The sequence below is a fragment of the Nicotiana attenuata genome, unplaced genomic scaffold, assembly GCF_001879085.1.
Source record: "Nicotiana attenuata strain UT unplaced genomic scaffold, NIATTr2, whole genome shotgun sequence".
NCBI classification, from domain to species: Eukaryota; Viridiplantae; Streptophyta; class Magnoliopsida; order Solanales; family Solanaceae; genus Nicotiana; species Nicotiana attenuata.
The window spans coordinates 457,019-476,965 of NW_017670672.1; the positions used below are offsets into that span (position 1 = coordinate 457,019).

Here is a 19,947-nt window from a genome sequence, read left to right on the forward strand (position 1 = left end):
TCCAAAAGCCTGACTAACCAGGTAAGCTCTGCGACTACACGCCGCATGGATCGATACTCAGCTTCTGTAGAGCTGAGAAAAATTGAGGTCTGCTTCTTGGATTTCCAGGAAATAGGAGAAGATCCCGGCGAAATGTAGAACCCACTGACAGATTTGCGCAATTCTGGGCATGTGCCCCAATCAGAGTCACAAAAAGCCAGCAACTGATACGAAGGGGAAGAAGTCATGAATAAACCAAGACCAGGATCCTTTGATAAATATTGAAGGACACGAAGGGCTGCTTGCATGTGAGGAACTCGTGGATCCTGCATATATTGGCTTAGATGTTGTACAGTGAAGGAAAGGTCAGGTCTTGTATGAGTTAAATAGTTCAACTTTCCCAACAAATGGCGATACAAGGTCGGGTCTTTGATAGGAGCACCAGTTTTGGCCAACAATTTGATAGTAGGATCAAGTGGACAAGAAACATATGGCTTGTGAAGACAATCAAATTCCAGCAACAAATCGAGAGTGAATTTTCGCTGAGTTAGAATTAGTCCCTCAGATTCACGCAGTACCTCCATTCCAAGAAAATAATGTAAGTTCCCTAAATCCTTTATTTTGAATTCCTGATGGAGAAAAACTTTCAAAACATGTAGCTCCTCTAAATTATTTCCTGTCAAGAGTATATCATCGACATAGACGGCCACTAAAGAGATAGAGGAGTCAGACCTTTTAAAGAATAGAGAATAATCATCGAGAGAATGGGAGAAACCTTTAAAATTAAGAGTTGTTGTTAATTTAGCATACCACTGTCGGGATGCTTGACGAAGCCCATAGAGTGACTTCTTTAACTTGCAAACATGTGTAGGAGAAGGAGGGGTGAACCCAATTGGAAACTTCATGTACACCTCTTCATTTAAATCCACATGCAGAAATTTATTATTCACGTCTAACTGAAAAATTCCCCAACCTTTCTTAACTGCTGTAGCTAGAATACATCTGATGGTGGTCATTTTTACCACTGGGAAAAATGTTTCAGTGAAGTCTATCCCTTCTTTTGGAATATCCCCTCTAACTATAAGTCTAGCTTTGAGCCTTTCCACACTTCCATCAGAGTTATGCTTCACTTTATACACCCACTTGCACGGTAATGCCTTTCTACCAGGAGGTAATTCCATGACCTCCCAGGTGTGATTGAGCTCAAGTGCCTCTATCTCTCTTTCCATTGCTTCCTGCCATCCTGGGTGATGAGCTGCTTGGGTATAGCTGGTTGGTTCTTAGATAGTGGATTGGGAATTTAAGAGATGTTGGTTGGATGTAGATAGGTTATTGAAAGGAAAACTAGAAGGTGTTACAGGTGATAGGAAACAAGAACCACTTACATCAGTCAATTGAATAGCATTGCAAATGTAGTCCTTGAGGTAAGGGGGAGGGTTGTGTGGCCTTGAGGATTTTCTAATAAGACTATCCAACATGGGTTCGGTAGCTGAAGGTGAAGCAGTAGGAATATGAGAGTGAGAGATAGAAGAAGAAGATGGTGTAGGACTGGAAGGTGGAAAATCAGGAAAGTTTTGCACAGGAGGATCTTTATTAGGCAGTTTTGAATGTTCAGTAGCAGGTTGTGGTAAATCAGGGGAGAAGGTAGGAGAACTGGATATTGGTGCAGTAGGTAAAAAAGAGTCAGTTGACCCCTTGGATGTGATGGAGGAAAAAGGGAAGAATTCTTCATGAAAAACAACATCCCTAGAAACAAAGGGCTTTAGAGTGCTAAGATCGAGAACCTTGTACCCCTTCTTTCCATGTGGATAACCCAAGAAAACACAAGGTATAGCCCTTGGTTGGAACTTTGTTCTGTGATTTGAGAGAGTAGAAATAAAACATAGACACCCAAAACACCTCACATTAGAGTAACTAGGTTTGGATTTGAAAAGAATCTCATAGGATGTTTTGTAAGAAAGAACTTTGGAAGGAAACCTATTGATCAAGTATGTAGCAGTTAGAACACAATCCCCCCAATAAGCGATAGGCAATTTTGATTGGAAGAGCAAGGCTCGAGATGTCTCTAAAAGATGCTTATGTTTCCTCTCCACAACCCCATTTTATTGTGGAGAAGCTACACAAGTAGTCTGATGCACTCTTCCCTGTGAAGAAAAAAAATTAGACTGCAGACTCCCACTCCCCAATTCAAAAGCATTGTCTGACCTTATTGTCTTGACCTTGGTATTGAACTGTCTTTCTACCATAGCCAAAAATGACTTAAGAACTGGAAATGCATTTGATTTTGTACTTAGTAGATAAGTCCATGTTCCTCTACTGTAGTCATTAACAATTGTAAAAAAGTATTTGTAACCATCATAAGTTTGGTTGCTATAGGGCCCCCATGTGTCTATGTGAATTAGCTCAAAAACTTTCTTTGTGGAAATAGAACTAGTGGGAAAAGGGAGTTTGGACTGTCTAGCCATAGGACAAACAACACAAGGCACAGAAAACTTTGAACAAGAAGAAACAGGAATAGTAGATATATTTCTCATATTACTCAAAGGAATGTGACCCAGTCTATAGTGCCACAATTTTTCTTTTACATAGTGATCTGAAGAACTGAAACAAGAAAGTAAAACTGGAACAGATTGTTTGTCACTGAAACTCTTTCTAGATACAAAACTACTATTGGAAAGTAAAAAACTCTTGGGAATTGCAGCTGTTGGCCTTGATTGAAGAATGTAGAGACCACTTCTCTCCTTACCAATCTCCAGATAGCTCTTCAGAGAAGGGCCTTGCAAAAACAAGAAGTAGAAGTAAAAAAGAGTGGATTACTAAGCTGCTTACATAATTTGTGCACAGATAGTAGATTGTACTTAAAAGAAGGTATATACAACACATTGTGTATTACCAGATTAGAGAAAAGAGCTACAGATCCATAATGAGTAACTAAAACTTTCTGAGAATTAGGAAGATTGACTATTCTAGGCTTGATTAAAGGCTTGAGATCAGAAAAAAATTCTTGTTATAAGACATATGTTCTGATGCACCACTATCTAGTATCCATGAATGACTGTTGAATTGAAAGAAACATGCAGGTGACTTAAAGAATTTGAGTATACCAGCACAGTTTGCACTTGCAGTACCATCAGAAGTACTGCCTCCTTGCTGTCCCATCTTCAACTATTGAAGAAGCTGAAGTAGCTGAGTTACATTCTCCTGGGTAAGTGATTTTCCTTCTGAGATTCCAAATCCCTGTCCTCCTTCTTCATTTGAGATTAGAGCATTGTTTGCCTGGACTGGTCCCTAAAATTTCCTTGGCTTTGTGAATTTGAAATCTGCAGGAAAACCATGGACCCTATAGCACTTATCAATGCTATGTCCTAGCTTCTTGCAGTAAGCACAAATCCCTGAATTCTTCTTTGCATCATAGGACCCCTTCTGTCCTTTGGAATCACCAAATTTCTTCCCAGCTGCTTGGTTTGTTACCATGAAGGAACCAGACTCCCCTGGGTAGGCAGGTACAGCATGAATTTCTCTTTATTTTTCATTTTGTATGACCAAAGAGTATGCCTGCCCAATGGAAGGTAAAGGAGATGACAACAATATGTTGCTCCTAACTCCTATGAAAGTTTCATTTAAACCCATAAGAAATTGCAAAAGTCTCTCATCTTGATGAGCCTTCATACTCTTTGCCTTAGCCCCACAATCACACTCACACACACAAGCAGAAAAGGTATTAAGTGCATCTAGCTCATCCCATAATCCTTTCATCTTAGTAAAATAGGTTGAAACACTCGAGTTACCTTGCACCACAGCACTTAGTTCTTTTTGTAGCTGAAACAACTTTGCTCCACTTGCCTGACCAAACCTATCTTCCAGGTCATGCCACGGATCTTTTGCACTCTGTGAGTACAAGACACTCTCAGCAATTTCTTTGGAAAGTGAGTTGAGGAGCCAAGAAAGGACCATGTCGTTGCATCTTGCCCAAGCTCTTTGAAGGCCAGAATCTGCATCTGGAACAACTAGTGTTCCATCAATGAATCCTAGCTTGTTCTTAGCGGATAAAGCTATGACTACGGCTCTCCTCCACCCACCATAACCTCTGCCATCAAACACTGAGGAGACCGGGTTCATTCTTGGGTAGTCTGAAGGATGGAGGTAGTAGGGATGAGCTGAATCAACTAAACCAATACCACTAGAACCAGCTGATACAGAAGCTGTTGGAACAGGGGGAGAGGAGATGAGTGTATCAGTGGTTTGTGAATTTGTTCCCATTGTAAATGAGAAAAGAAGTTGAATTTGAATAATAAAAAGAAACGTGGCTTGAAGCAGATCAGCACTGCTCTAATACCATGACAGAATAGGAAGAGGATAGATTGAGAAAATTCTCTTTTCTGTATTGAATGAATGAATATAGTGTTGTACAGAACGTTGTTTATATACAACAAGAATGGAATCTTCAAAATAACTACTTATGCTACGTGTCCCTAATTTATTAGCTAAGCTATAACAAACTAAAGGATAAGTGCAAATAAGCAAAACAATATTTACAACCTAAATCTGAAAGACTTCTCTCTACAGCTTTCTCATAGGCCCAAGACAAAATGGGCCCAAGACGAAAAAAGGCCCAACACAGAAATGAAATGGCTGGAGCCCAATTTTCCAAACCCATATTATGTTGTATCGTTCAGACATATCTATCTTCAGACAAGAACTAACCTAATCCCTTTCCTTAGAGACTTTGAGAACCTTCTCCATTAAAACTCCATTGTTGCCATTATCATTTATAACAGTGATTTGGATAAAAAGTTAAGATAGTTATAAGAAAAATAATTTATGTTCACACGAATTAAAAGTTAAGATAGTTATAAAAAAATTAATCTATCTTTACACGTGAGGATAGTAATTTTTCCCCCTTTTTGATGGAAAATGTTTTCCTCTTGAAAAATGATTTTCAACATACCAAACACAGCCTTAAAAAAGGGAAGCTAGTTGGAATGCTTTGCTCCTCACTGTCTGTCCCATCCTTCTTGATCTTCTTTCCCACTACAAATCCACAAAGTTGATAAAGTTTGTGGATTTGTAGTCAATTTGTTCAAGAAAAGGGGAATTTGGAGGATTAAAACAAAAAGAAAGTAAAGTTATTGTAGAATTAATGTTGAACTACATATATCAAGAACAAAAGATGAACAATCACTACTGAACTATGCAATTAAATTTGTTTTATTATAGGAGTACCTATTTAAAATCCAACTTTATTCATGTATTAGAAAGTGGTCCAATTAGTTTCTTGGTAGGTCCCAAATATTTGTTTGAAAGCTGCAAATGAACCTTAAAACCTGGAGGAATAAGTTGACTTTAGTGGCTGCATAAAAGCTTAAAAGTGCTCAAAAGCCAAACTTGCATATGTTAAGGCTTCTTTTGTTTTCCTGCATACAAGTTGTCACACACATATATATCTACCTTCTTCTCTTTATACAAAAAAGGGCACCTCAGTGCACTAGGTTTTCGCTATGCGTGGGAACCGAGGATGGGCTAGACCACAAGGGTCTATTGTACGCAGCCTTACCTTACATTTCTACAAGAGGCTATTTCCACTACCCGGACCCATGACCTCCTGGTCACATGGCAGCTAACTTTACCAGTTACGCCAAGGCTCCCCTTCAGAAAATTCCAAAAAAAAAAAAGGGAAATGCAAACGAAGGATTATTAAACTGAAAGAAATTAAAACTAATACTACTAATAAGACAAACTTCAATGCAAATGTAGTTTTGGTGAATCACTTAAACTCCATTTTTGGCATTTGATGATGATGAATAAAGCAATGAGGAAGCAGAGAAGCTTGTGTTATTGCTCTTTGGATACAAACTTCTTGCTTTCTCTCCTGATGAAGATGTTGCTAAGACACCCTTTGAGTTCTTATTTTCTTGTGTATCAGTTGCTGGAGAGCCCTTAAGTAAAACATCAACCTTTGCATATTCTTCCCTTTCATGTTTGATTTCCTTTAGCATTGCTGCTACATCTTTCATTGTAGGCCTTTCATCAGGAGAGGAATTTACACACAATAGGGCTACTCCTAATGCTTGTAACATTTCCTCGATCTCTGATTCTGGTCTCGAATGTAGACTTGGATCGAGGACCTCGATTCCTCCCCTTTTCAGTCTTACCCAATCCACTAGATGGACTCCGTCAGGAATTGTTGGATCGATTGGCTGCTTCCCTGTCAAGACTTCTAACATAACCACTCCATAGCTGTAGACGTCACTCTTCTCAGTGATCTTCATCATATAGCCATATTCTATAAAGAAAACGAACAACATTAGTATACTTAGGTCAATGATCAACAAGAATTACTGTTGTTCTTCTCGGAAAGTTAATAAATGCAATGTGCAATCAATGCTTATATAATTAAGCGACAAGTTTATTAGGAGCACGTATTGAACTCAGAACAATATACAAGGAGTAATGAAAACGATGACTTGAATTGTAATTTGACATGAAATAAGGAAATCTTTACCAGGAGCAATGTAGCCATAAGAACCAGCAATTGTATTGGAGGACCGGCCAAAATCACCATCATTGACGAGTTTTGCAAGGCCGAAGTCTGCAATGTAAGGCTCAAACTCAAGACCAATGAGAATGTTGTTGGCCTTGATGTCTCTGTGGAAAATTGGAGGGACACAGTCATGGTGCAAGTAGGCAAGCCCTTGTGCTGCCCCGAGCAATATTTGGTATCTCAATTCCCACTCCAAAGAGTTACCGCTCCTCTCATGGAGAAGACTTCCTAAGCTCCCATTTGGCATGTAATCATACATGAGCAATCTTGTGCTTCTGTTCCAACAACAACCTAGGAATCGAACAATGTTCTTGTGTCGAATTGAACCAAGCGTCTTAACTTCTGCAGAGAAGGAATCCCGTACTCCACACTTCTCATCATTGCATCCATTAGTTGAAGCCATGGTAATTGGCCAAAGCTTCTTCACTGCTATAACCTCGCCATTGTTCATATCTGCACGATAGACAACCCCGGAGCATCCCTTTCCGATGACATTAGTATCCACTAGGCACCTTAGTATTTCTTCTACTGAAAAATTGAGCTTCTGGAATGGAGTGAACTGCCAAGCCCAAGAATCTCCCATCTCTGAATCATCATCCCTTCTCATCGTCCTTCGTGCTCGAATAATAGCAATAGTTCCCATGATCACCATTGCTATTGTCATGGTTACTAGCAATGCAATGGCTAATTTGAGCTTCTTTGACCTTTCCTCATCATTTCCATTTTTAGCTACTCCCACTCCATTGATATTGCTAAGATAACACGACGGCCTGCCAAATGAACATAGCCCTTCATTTCCATCAAGGTCTGATGCTGGTAACTGTCGAAAGAGCTTATTATCCGGAAGATATCCAGTGAAGTTGTTGTATGAAACATTTAACGAGACTAGATTATCGAGCCTAGCTAGTGGATTCAAGTTTCCTTCAAGCTTGTTGTGCGAAAGATCAAGTATCGACAGCTTGCTTAATGCTGAAATTTCAGCAGGAATTGGACCTGTCAGTCCATTGTAACTAAGGTTGAGAGCAATTTCAAGAGACTCAATTTTCCCTAGCTCCATTGGTATGCTACCCGAGAGCTCATTGCTGCTAAGATCAAGCAATTGGAGACTCGAACATAGGCCGATAGATGGAGGTATCGAACCCGAGACCAAGTTCTTGCTGAGAATCAGCTTGTTCAAGGACACAAGACGGCCAAAACTAGCCGGAATAGGCCCCCCGAATCTGTTATTCGAAATGTCCAAAACTTGAATCCCCGATAGAGAAGACAGAGTACTGGGCAGGGGACCATCTAGTATATTGTTGTTAAGGTCTACCATTTGCAGTTCAGTGCAGCTTCCTATCTCATCAGGAACCGGTCCAGAAAGTCGATTTCCAGACAAATCAAGAAAGTTTAAGCTCTTAAGACCCCCAATTTCTTTAGGAATTCCACCAGCAATCCGATTGTTTCCAAGTCTTAACCTCACTAATGAGCTACAATTTCCAATTTCTTGAGGTATCGAACCCGAAATATCGTTAGAAATCAAGAGTAGCTTAGTAAGATTTTTCAATTGGAACAAGCCAGGAGGAATGTTACCAGTGAGTGAGTTATGTGACAAGTCCAATGCCTGAAGGTTACTACAACTAGCCAAAGTTAAAGGCACACTTCCTTCAAGTTGATTATCCCAAGCAAAAAACACAATAAGATTAGTCAAATTCCCTAACTCAGAAGGAATCAACCCTGAAATCTGATTTGTGTCAAGCTGCAATTGCACAAGGCTTGTGGCATGTGAAAGAACAGAAGGGATTGAACCAGAAATATTATTGTTACTAAGCATAAGTTCTTGTAACTCAATAAGATTACCAAAAGATAATGGTATACTCCCAGATAAATAGTTCAAAGACAAATCAATCATACTCAACTTAGTACAATTCCCAATCTCTAGTGGAATAACACCAACAAGATTATTTTGCCAAAGGAACAATTTTTGTAAGTTTCTAAGCTTCCCTATCTCAGATGGGATTGAACCAGAAAGACTATTTTCATACAAATACAAGTTAACAAGCTCAGAACAATTACCTAAATCAGGAGGTATCTCACCAGACAACATAGTAGTGTAAATAGACAAAGTCTCAAGTTTCTTGAGCTTACCTAATGAAACAGGCAAAGAACCAGATATTCTTGTATCTGCTAAGCCTAAAACTGTCAAATTCCCACATTCACTTAACTCATTAGGGATTTTTCCAGTAATATCTTTGTTCCCTCCTGCCCTTAACACTTGAAGATTTAACAACAATCCTAGTTCACTTGGTAAAGTTCCACTAAGTCTGTTATCAAAAAGGAGAAGGTTTTTTAGGCTTTTGCAATTGGCAAGCTCAACTGGGATTTTTCCAGTGAGTTGATTTGAGTTCAAGATCAAATCTTGAAGGTTTATAAGGTTTCCAATGCTTGAAGGGATGGACCCCACAAGACCATTTGAGCTTAAATCAATGGTTACAAGTGAAGAACAGTCACCAATTTCAAAGGGTAGGGTACCAGTGATATTAGCATCAGAAATGACAAGTTTTTGAAGGTATTTATATGAAGAAAGATTTGTAGGCAAAGGAAGCTCAAGATGAATAGACTGAATATTGATTTCTGTTATAAAACCTTGGGAGTTGCATGTTATAAAAGACCATTTGCATGGATTATTGTCAAGAATAGTCCAACTTGAAAATGGTGCAGAAGAAGAAGAAGAAGAAGAAGAAGTGAAGAGGGTGGCAAAGAAAAGAATGAAAGAAAGAGAAAGAAATATGAAAGAAGAAGAAGAGTTGGGATTGGGAGAAGATTGTCTTCTCGAGCTTGGCATAGAGATAGACATTTTGCCTCAATTTCCAAAATTTTCTTCTCGGGTTTGCAATTGCATATCGAAACAACTATAAACTCTTTTCTTGGGTTTTGCTTTGTTTTCTCTCTTCTCCTCTATCTCTGTGTTAGAGTTTACTACACTCTCTCTCTCTTTATTTTCTTGGTGTCTACTCAAACTCAAGTTAAGTTTAAAAACTTGAAGAGTTGTGGTTTTTTTTTTATTGTTGATGTTTGCAGAATAAAAATAATATTAAGGAAAAGAGAGAGGATTAAACAAAGAGGAAAATGGTTAACAAATCAACCAAGCAAGGAATACCTTGAGATTGGCACCTCCTTCTGCACCTCCCACCATCTTCCCCTAGGATCCCTACAATTCCCACCACCCTTAATCAAAAATAACTTTTTTTTAATCAGATTTTTGCACTTGTAACAGTGCTTTGATTAATGTTTGGTTTTGGAAAAAAGACAAGTCAATTTACCTATAGTTTGAAATATTCACTGAGGTAATAGGAGTGGGTGTTTGTCTGGAATATAAATGAACTCGAATTAATGTTAAACCTAGTCTAAAATCCATATTTGCTTATAGTCAAGATTGACCGTTTGGGTTAAAATCCTTCTTTCCTATATATGTACGTGTGTGTTTTACATAAATATAGTGGATTTACATAAATATATATCTTCCATGAAACGGTGTCATATGATATTATTTAATTTCAATAATTATTTCCTCTATTGAGTATATATATATATATATATATATATATATATATATGTGTGTGTGTGTGTTCTAGTCTAGTCTGACAATAAATTTTGCTGAACTCACGAACATATTGTATCCGCTACCGTAATATATGTTAAAATACCATGGTATAGCCAGTTTTCACACTGGTCAATGAAAAATAGCCAGCGTTTATCAAGTCAATGAAAAATAGCCATTATTTTGCTGCAACAAGGACCGGTCCAGTATAATATACGGGAGTTCTGGTGCATTTGTGTACGAACTCCAGCATATTATGCTGGACCGGTATACTTTGCTAACTCCTGTAAAATTTGCGGGAGATTGGAGCACCAGTGCTCCAAACTCCAGTATATTATACTGGACAATTATACTTGCTGGAACTCCCGTAAAATTTGCGGGCGTATTTTTCCGGATTTTGAACAGTGTTTTCGCTCAGATTTAAAGTGGCTAAATTTCGATGACTTTTGAAACTTGGCTATTTTTCAACGACCAGTAGTAAATCTGGCTATTTTTGAATTTCTCCCGTAATATATATGTGTGAGTAAACATATGAATACACACAAATAAATACATATTTACATATTAATTACTAATAAAAAGAGGTAAAGCTGTTGTTATGTGATCATGAGGTCACGTGTTCATGGAAATAAGTTTTTGCAGAAAGGAAAGGTAAAATTGTCTACAGTAAACCTTTGTGTTCTGGTCTTTCTCCGTTACCCTACACAAAACGAAAGCTTAGTGTACTGAACTGCACTTTAATTTACCCATACTACTGGTAAAAGGAGAGGGAGGTGCGTGGATGGGTCACGAGCAGAGGGGAAGAGACAACAGCTGGAGTTTGATAAGTAAACACAAGAGAGTGCAGTAATGACTAATGACTTAATCTGAGAGAGAGAGAGCAGTTAGCGCCAAACCCAAGTCAGTGTTTGTGTCAGTATTCCCCATAAATTAGTTTTTTAATTATTTATGGCTGAATTGAAGACAGTGTACTCTTTTATTTCTTGATGTTGTCCTTAATTATTTATGGCTATAAATTCAGATATCAGTTACGTTTTGATTGGCTTTTTTCAGCTTCCCAATTATCTCTTGCCATTTCAAGATGGGATTTGGTCTCTTTTATCTTGAAAGGAAGTGCTCAATATAAAGAGGAAAATTGCATTAAATAATTTACTACTCACTCCGTCTCATAATATGTATTGTGATTCTCTTGTGCATGTCCCTTAAGAAAGAATAATTTTTGACTATTTTATCCTTGTTAAATGTTTTCTCAATTTATGTGTCATCTCTATTAATGACATTATTCATATTTTTACTAAATGTGCATGCAATTGATTATTAAGGGTAAAAAAATAAAAAATATAATTAATTTTGTCTTGAACTTCTAAAATGACAAATAATTTGAGACAGCTATTTTTAATAACCACGACACATATTATGAGACGAATGGAGTACAGTTTTTCACAAATTCGGCACAATAACTAACAACACCTCTTCTACTTTGAAGAATAATTGATATATGTGTTTTACTCACTTTCCTCCTCTCAATAAAAAATATCATTGACTTTTATTTGTAATTTGACACTTATAAATTTGATTGTATTGCTCTCTCTCTCTTTATTTAAGTAATAACATTATTGGATCAAATATCTTAAAATAGAAGCAATGGATGGAAATATATTGGGGACTCTCATCCTCTGATGTACTGCACATTCAATAGCCCTAACATGGCTTCCCAACAATTTTAAGAATTATTTCTCCCAAATTTCAGAATATAGAAAAAATTTAATTTGGGATTATTATTTACCAAACCTAAAAGTATTTTCCAAATGAACTTTGCTAGAATTTTTTTTTTTTTTCCTTTTCTATCTTTTTTAGATAAATATAATCCCTCCACATAATCTAATATCTCAGAGTGATCATAGTATGAAAAAAACTCCAAATAGGAAACGTTGTATACTTTAGTGATCATATACTATACAAATTCGAATTAGTCGGATCCTTATACTAATCTATTAGTGAACTACACTCTTTCTATTGTTTTAATTCTGTGTCATGATAGAAATATTTTCTTTTTCGTATTTACCCTTGGTTTAACGAGCAGAGAATAAATCATGTAACATGATAACCAAACAAGTAAGGTCACATGTAAGGCCATGCGTATAGGCGTGCCATCTTTGGACAACATTCATTATTTTCTCAACTTATTACATCAACTATATAGTTAATTAAAATATTTAAGTATTTTTTATTAACTGTTACCTGTATTCGAGTTACTATTAAAACTTAACCAACGCGTATAGGGGCGGATACACCTTGTCCCAAATTGTATCGCATGATACCGCTTCGTTGAAATTTCTTACTCCATATTAAAGATGTATATATAGATAATAAGTAAAAAAAATATTAGATATAAATATACAAAATGACAGCATTTACTGTAACGACTCGGACGGTCGTATCGAGAGTTGTAGCCTCGTTACCCCATTTCCTTCTTTTTTTGTGTTCTACAGCTCTATTATGACTTATCGGGTTAGTTAATTCGGGTCCAGAGTGATTTCGGAGCGAATTGAGACACTTAGTCTCTTAATTGAAAGCTTAAGTTGGAAAAGTTGACCGGATATCGACTTATGTGTAAACGGCCTCGGGTTTGAATTTTGATGATTCCATTAACTCCGTTAGGTGATTTTGGACTTAGGGGCGCGTCCGGATTGTGTTTTGGAGGTTCGTAGTAGAATGTGGCTTGAATTGGCGAAAATTAGAATTTTGAAAAGTTTGATTGGGAGTGGACTTTTGATATCAGGGTCAGATTGGATTTTTGGAAGTTGGAGTAGGTTCTTGGTGTCATTTATGACTTGTGTTCAAAATTTAAGGTCAATCGCACGTGATTTGATAGGTTTCGGCGTCGTTAGTAGAATTTGGATATTTTAAAGTTCATTAGGCTTGAATCTGCGTGTAATTCGTGTTTTTGATGTTGTTTGAGGTGATTTGAGGATTCGACTAAGTTCGTATGATATTTTGGGACTTGATGGTATATTTGGTCGAGGTCCCGGGGGCCTCGGGTGAGTTTCGGGTGGTTAACGGACCATTTTTGGACTTTGGTTGATGGTTGATATCTGTTGGTGTATTTTTCTGGTTTCCTCTTACACGTTCGCGAGAGGAGTCTCGCGTTCGCGAAGGGTGTTTGTGAGCTGGGAGATTTTGTCATTCACATTCGCGAAGGAGAGGACGCGAAGGTATGGCTATGTGTGCATCGCGAACGCGGGAGTGGTGTCGCGTTCGCGAAGAGGAGTGAGGTAGCTGGGGACCCCCCAGCCTTTTGGTCTACACGTTCGCTAGGCATGGGTTGCGTTCGCTAAGGTCAGAGTTGGTAAAGCATCTCATTCGCGAAGATTTGGTCGCGTTCGCAAAGAGTTAAGATGAGAGGCAGTCAAATTAGGCTACGTGAACGCAACAGGACGGTCGCGTTCGCGAAGAAGGAAATCTGGGCAATAGTATTTAATTCAGAAACGAGGGTTTGAATCCATTCTTCATATTTTGAGCTAGAGACCACGGATTTGGGCGACTCTTGATGGGATTTTCGTGGAGTTGATTGGGGTAAGTGATTCTTACTTGGTTTTGGCTATATTCCATGATTATGTCTTTAATTTCATCATCTGATTTGTGATATGGGGTGGAAAATTGGGGAAAAAGAGAAAGTGTTCTTGAGTTAGATTTTTGAGGTTTTGAGTGGGATTTGGTTATCGGATTTGAGTAATTTTGGTATGGTTAGACTCGTGAGTGAATGGGCTTTGGGTTTTGTGACTTTTGTCGGATTTTGAGACGTGGGCCCGAGGGCCGGGTTCGGGCCGATCTCGGATTTTGGCCATAATTTAGTAGTTTTCTTGTGGAATTGATCCCTTTAGCCTATAATAATTATATTCTACTGCTTGTGGCTAGATTCGGGACGTTTGGAGACCGATTTGAGAGGCAAAGGCATTTTAGAGTAGAGTTTGGCCCGGAGTAAGGTAAGTAACACTTTCAAACTTTGTTCTGATAGTTCGAAACCCTGAACTATGTGTTAGTTGACTGGTACTGAGGTGACGCACATGCCAAGTGACGGGCGTGCAAGCGTGCACCGTGAGAATTGTGACCTGGTTGGTTCCATGGCACTGTATAGTGATACTATCTTGTTGATATCCGTGTTTTCATCATGTGATAAAGTAATTGAGCTATCAATCATGCTAGATATCATGCTTTGGCTTTATGCAGGTATGGTTGGGACCCATAGTGGTCGTTTCTTGTTGTCACTTTACTGAATTTATTGATATTCCGTACTCAGTCATATACATGCATTTCATATCGTATCTCAGTCTCAGTTGTTATTTATTGATCCATCATATTATTGTTCCGAGCTAGTTTTCACGATATTTTGAGCCCATGAGTGAGACTGGAGATTTTGAGCCCGTGAGTGAGGCCGAGAGCCTGATTATGAGTGACAGTTATGGGATCGGGCTACACGCCGCAACGATTATACTGATGTTATGATAGCGCTTGGGCTGTAGGAGCCCCTCCGGAGTCTGTACACATCCCTAGTGAACGCGGATGATTTTATTGAGGGATGGATCTTCCCTAGACATGGATCTTGTTTGAAGTACTTGATACCTGGAGATGGATCTTCTCCATAGGGTTGGATTAGCCTTCCTCGGTACTGGGTAACTTATAGTCAGTGATGTATATATTCTGGGATGGATCATCATTAGGCTGAATTGGCGATATACAGTACAAAATGGTTGAGCATTTGAGAGTGTGAGCACACGAGGCTAACAGCATGGTGCATCACATACAACATGTGCATTGGCATGTTGAGATAGAAGATTTATATTCTTTACCTTGTTCAGATTTGATCTACTTCACTGTCTGAGCTGTCTATTTACATTGAAAGCATGCCTACATTTTTGCACTGTTAATATTATTGTTAACTGTACTGTTTGAGTTCGTCACTACCTTTCAGTCCAACGGTTGGACTTGTTACTTAATGAGTTGGATGCACTCACGTTACTCCCTGCACCTCGTGTGCAGATCCAGGTGCTTCTGGTTACGGCGGCTGATGCTGATTGAGGCATCAGAGTTCGGAGACTATCGAGGTAGTTGCATGGCATTCGCAGGCCTTGACTCTCCTTCTTTATTCTATCTGTATTTTCAGCTTTATTCTCTAGACACTGAAGTGGACTGTATTCTGGTTTAGACACGCATGTACTCTGTGACACCCAGGTTTTGTGATGGATTGTATCGTACTTTGGATTAATTCTATTTTCAAAATGGCTTTTCTTTAATATTAATTGCTTCCGCCTTTATTTTAAAAGTGTTTTACTGTGTTAGAAATATTGAGTTGTGGCTTGCCTAGTTCCATGATATGCGCCATCACGACGGTTGTTTATGTGTGCCCAATGCAGGACCAGTTTCTGCCGCTCGCGGAGTTTGCTTACAACAACAGTTATCAGTCTAGCATTCAGATGGCTCTGTACGAGGCTTTATATGGGAGGAAGTATAGATCTTCGATGGGTTGGTTTGGGCTGGGTGAAGCTAGGCTTTTGGGTACAGACTTGGTTCAGGATGCATTGGACAAGGTAAAATTGATTCAGGAGCGGCTTCGTACGACGCAGTCAAGACAGAAAAGTTATGCTAACAGGAAGGTCCGTGTAGTGTCTTACATGGTTGGGGGGAAGGTTCTGATGAAGGTTTCACCCATGAAGGGTGCTATGAGATTTGGGAAGAAGGTCAAGTTGAGCCCTCGGTTTATTGGGCCGTTTGAGGTGCTTTGGAGGATTGGAGAGGTGGCCTACGAGCTTGCCTTGCCACCTAGCTTGTCGAGTGTGCATCTAGTATTTCATGTTTCTATGCTTCAAAGTATATCGGTGATCCGTCTCATGTTTTGGATTTCAGCATGATTCAGTTGGATGGTGATCTGACTTATGATGTGGGGCCGGTGGCTATTTTGGAACGTCAAGTTCGAAAGTTGAGGTCAAGCGATATAACTTCAGTGAAGGTGCAGTAGAGAGATCGGACCGTGGAGGAGGCTACTTGGGAGACTCAGCGGGAGATGTAGAGCTGATATCCATACCTATTTGAGACTCCAGGTATGTTTCTAGACCCGTTCGAGGACGACTTAAGAGGGGGAGGATGTAACGACCCGGGCGGTCGTTTCACGAGTTGTAGCCTCGTTCCCCCATTTCCTGCTTCTTTTGTGTTCTACGGCTGCATTATGACTTATCGGGTTAGTTGATTCGGGCCTGAAGTGATTTCGGAGTGAATTGAGACACTTAGTCTCTTAATTGAAAGCTTAAGTTGGAAAAGTTGACCGGATATCGACTTATGTGTAAACGACCTCGGATTTGAATTTTGATGGTTCCGTTAGCTCCGATAGGTAATTTTGGACTTAGGAGCGCGTCCGGATTGTGTTTTAGAGGTCCATAGTAGAATTAGGCTTGAATTGGCGAAAGTTAGAATTTTGGAAAGTTTGACCAGGAGTGGACTTTTTGATATCGGGGTCGAATTGGATTTTTGAAAGGTGGAGTAGGTTCGTGGTGTCATTTATGACTTATGTACAAAATTTGAAGTCAATCGGACGTGATTTGAAAGGTTTCGGCGTTGTTGGTAGAATTTGAAAATTACAAAGTTCATTAGGCTTGAATCCGCGTGTAATTCGTGTTTTCGACGTTGTTTGAGGTGATTTGAGGATTCTACTAAGTTCGTATGATATATTGGGCCTTGATGGTATGTTTGGTCGAGGTCTCGGGGGCCTCTGGTGAGTTTTAAGTGGTTAACGGACCATTTTTGGACTTTGGTTGATAGCTGATATCTGCTGGTGTATTTTCTGGTTTCCTCTTACGCGTTCGCGAGAGGAGCCTCGCGTTCGTGAAGGGTGCTTGTGAGCTGGAAAGATTTTTCTCTTTGTGTTCGGGAAGGAGAGGACGCGAACGCGAAGGTATGGCTATGTGTGCATTGCGAACGCGGGAGTGGTGTCGCGTTCGCGAAGAGGAGTGAGGTAGCTGGGGACCCCCCAGCCCTTTGGTCTACGCGCTCGTGAGGCATGGGTCGCGTTCGCGAAGGTCAGATTTGGTAAAGCATCACGTTCGTGATGAGTTGGTCGCATTTGCGAAGAGTTAAGCTGAGAGGCAATCAAATTGGGCTACGCGAACGCGAGAGGACGGTCGCGTTCGCGAAGAAAGAAATCTGGGCAACAGTATATGATTTCAGAAACGAGGGTTTGAACCCATTCTTCATATTTTGAGCTAGAGACCACGGATTTCGGCAATTCTTGATGTGATTTTCGTGGAGTTGATTGGGGTAAGTGATTTTTTTGGTTTTGGATATATTCCACGATTATGTCATTAATTTCATCATCTAATTTGTGATTTGGGGTGGAAAATTGGGGAAAAAGAGGAAGTGTTTTTTAGTTAGATTTTTTAGGTTTTGAGTGGGATTTTGTTATCGGATTTGAGTAAATTTTGTATGGTTAGACTCGTGATTGAATGGGCTTTCGGGTTTTGTGACTTTTTTCGAATTTTGAGACGTGAGCCCGAGGGGCCGATTTAGGATTTTGGCCATAATTTAGTAGTTTTCTTATGGAATTGATCCCTTTAGCCTATATTAATTGTATTGCACTGCTTGTGGCTAGATTCGGGACGTTTGGAGACCGATTTGAGAGGCAAAAGAATTTTGGAGTAGAGTTTGGCCATGATTGAGGTAAGTAACACTTTCAAACTTGGTTCTGAGGGTTCGAAACCCCAAATTATGTTGTAATTGACTGGTATTGAGGTGACGCACATACCAACTGACAGGCGTGCGAGCGTGCACCATGAGAATTGTGACATGGTTGGTTCCATGGCACTGTATAGTGACACTATCTTGTTGATATTCGTGTTTTCATCATGTGATAAAGTAATTGAGATGTCAATCATGCTAGTTATCATGCTTAGGCTTTATGCAGGTACTGTTGGGACCCATAATGGTCATTTCTTGCTGTGAATTTACTAATTTTACTGATATTCCGTACTCGTCATATACATGCATTTCATATCATATCTCAGTCTCAGTTGTCATTTATTGATTCATCATATTATTGTTTCGGGATAGTTTTCATGATATTTTAAGCTCGTGAGTGAGACTGGAGAGATTGATGACTGAGTGAGGCCGAGAGCCTGATTATGAGTGACAATTATGGGATCGGGTTGCACGCCATAGCGGTTATACTGATGTTATGATAGCGCTTGGGATGTAGGAGCCCCTCCGGAGTCTGTACACACCCCCAGTGAGCGCGAATGATATTATTGAGGGATGGATCTTCCTTGGACATGGATCTTGTCCGATGTACTTGATACCTGGAGATGGATCTTCTCCATAGGGCTGGATTGGCCTTCCTCGGTACTGGGTGACTTATAGTCAGTGATGTATATATTCTGGGATGGATCTTCCCTGGGCCGAATGGGCGATATACAGTACAAAATGGTTGAGCATTTGAGAGTGTGAGCACATGAGGCTAACAGCATGGTGCATCACATACAACATGTGCATTGGCATGTTGAGATAGAAGATTTATATTCTTTACCTTGTTCGGATTTGGTCTACTTTACTGTCTGAGCTGTCTATTTACATTGAAAGCATGCTTACATTTTTGCTTTGTTAATACTATTGTTAACTGTACTGGTTGAGTTCGTCACTACCTTTCAGTCCAAAGTTTAGACTTGTTACTTAATGAGTTGGATGTGCTCACGTTACTCCCTGCACCTCGTGTGCAAATCCATGCGCTTCTTGTCACGGCGACGGCTGCTGATTAAGGCATCAGAGTTCGTAGACTATCGAGGTAGCTGCATGGTGTTCGTAGGTCTTGACTCTCCTTCTTTATTCTATCTGTATTTTCAGCTTTATTCTCTAGACATTGTACTGGACTGTATTCTAGTTTAGACACTCATGTACTCTGTGACACCCAGGTTTTGGGATGGATTGTATCGCACTTTAGAATAATTCTCTTTTCAAAAAGGCTTTTCTTTAATATCAATTGCTTCCGCCATTATTTTAATAGTGTTTTACTGTGTTAGAAATGTTGAGTTGTGGCTTGCCTCGTTCCACGATAGGCGCCATCACGACGGTTATTTTTGGTCGTGACATTTACCGTTATAATGGTGTATTTTAATTTTTTATTTTAATAATATTATTACCACTTAAAAAGATTCTGTGTACATCACTGCATGCATAGAAGTATGTAATTGTAGTAGGTTGTTGTCACGACCCGAATTTCCCACCATCGGGAGTCGTGATGGCGCCTACTGTCGGAGCTAGGCAAGCCAAGTATTAAAATATTTTCTGATAACATCTCAACGATATAAATAAAATGAGTCATTTAAATAAAAGCGGAAGTCTTAAAAACATAGATAACTGAAAACCAAATGCGGAAGTTTAAATACAACTCTACCCAGATCCGGTGTCACTAACTCACGAACTACTAAAGAGTAACAAGTCCGAATAGAAGTACATCAATGTTTGTCTCGGTACAAGGAAAAAAACTAATAACATAGAAGGACTCCGGCCTGCGGACGTCAGCTAGGCTACCTCGAAAGTCTCTGGACTTAAGTCAGCTCCCGATCAAATCCTACTGCTGAGGCCCAAAGCTGCTCCTGGATCTGTGCAAAAAGATTCACAGAGTGTAGCATCAGCACAACCGACCCCATGTGCTGGTAAGTGCCTGGCCTAACCCCGGCGAAATAGTGACGAGGCTAGACAGGACCTACCAAAAACAACTTGTGCAGATATATATGTATATACAAGTGCAACGAAATAACTGCAGAAAATACCAATTAAGGCGGGGAGGGGACATGCTTAGGGGAAA

At 39.5% G+C, this 19,947-nt stretch overlaps 2 protein-coding genes across 2 annotated transcripts; both read right to left on the reverse strand.

The window, feature by feature from the left end:
• Positions 1 to 3,267: 3,267 nt before the first annotated feature.
• LOC109242125 lies at positions 3,268 to 4,444 on the reverse strand. Its single transcript, XM_019408957.1, has 2 exons — positions 3,768 to 4,444; positions 3,268 to 3,470 (listed from the first exon to the last, which is right to left on the reverse strand). Exons 1-2 carry the CDS (start codon positions 4,237 to 4,239, stop codon positions 3,268 to 3,270), a joined length of 675 nt encoding a protein of 224 aa, XP_019264502.1. The 5' UTR covers positions 4,240 to 4,444.
• A 904-nt stretch (positions 4,445 to 5,348) lies between these two features.
• Positions 5,349 to 9,552, reverse strand: LOC109242128 (receptor-like protein kinase 2). Its single transcript, XM_019408960.1, has 2 exons — positions 6,482 to 9,552; positions 5,349 to 6,262 (listed from the first exon to the last, which is right to left on the reverse strand). The coding sequence occupies exons 1-2, from the start codon at positions 9,354 to 9,356 to the stop codon at positions 5,748 to 5,750; spliced, it is 3,390 nt and encodes a 1,129-aa protein (XP_019264505.1). The 5' UTR covers positions 9,357 to 9,552; the 3' UTR covers positions 5,349 to 5,747.
• Positions 9,553 to 19,947: the final 10,395 nt, after the last annotated feature.

Bases quoted from the DNA above. Each gene is read 5' to 3' on its own strand.
- LOC109242128 (XM_019408960.1), bottom strand. From the start codon at position 9,356: ATGTCTATCTCTATGCCAAGCTCGAGAAGACAATCTTCTCCCAATCCC. The intron at 6,263-6,481 runs GTAAAGATTTCC...TTTTCTTTATAG, and splicing joins TTATGGCTACATTGCTCCTG to AATATGGCTATATGATGAAG.
- LOC109242125 (XM_019408957.1), bottom strand. From the start codon at position 4,239: ATGGGAACAAATTCACAAACCACTGATACACTCATCTCCTCTCCCCCT. The intron at 3,471-3,767 runs GTAACTCGAGTG...CTGCCTACCCAG, and splicing joins ACTAAGTGCTGTGGTGCAAG to GGGAGTCTGGTTCCTTCATG.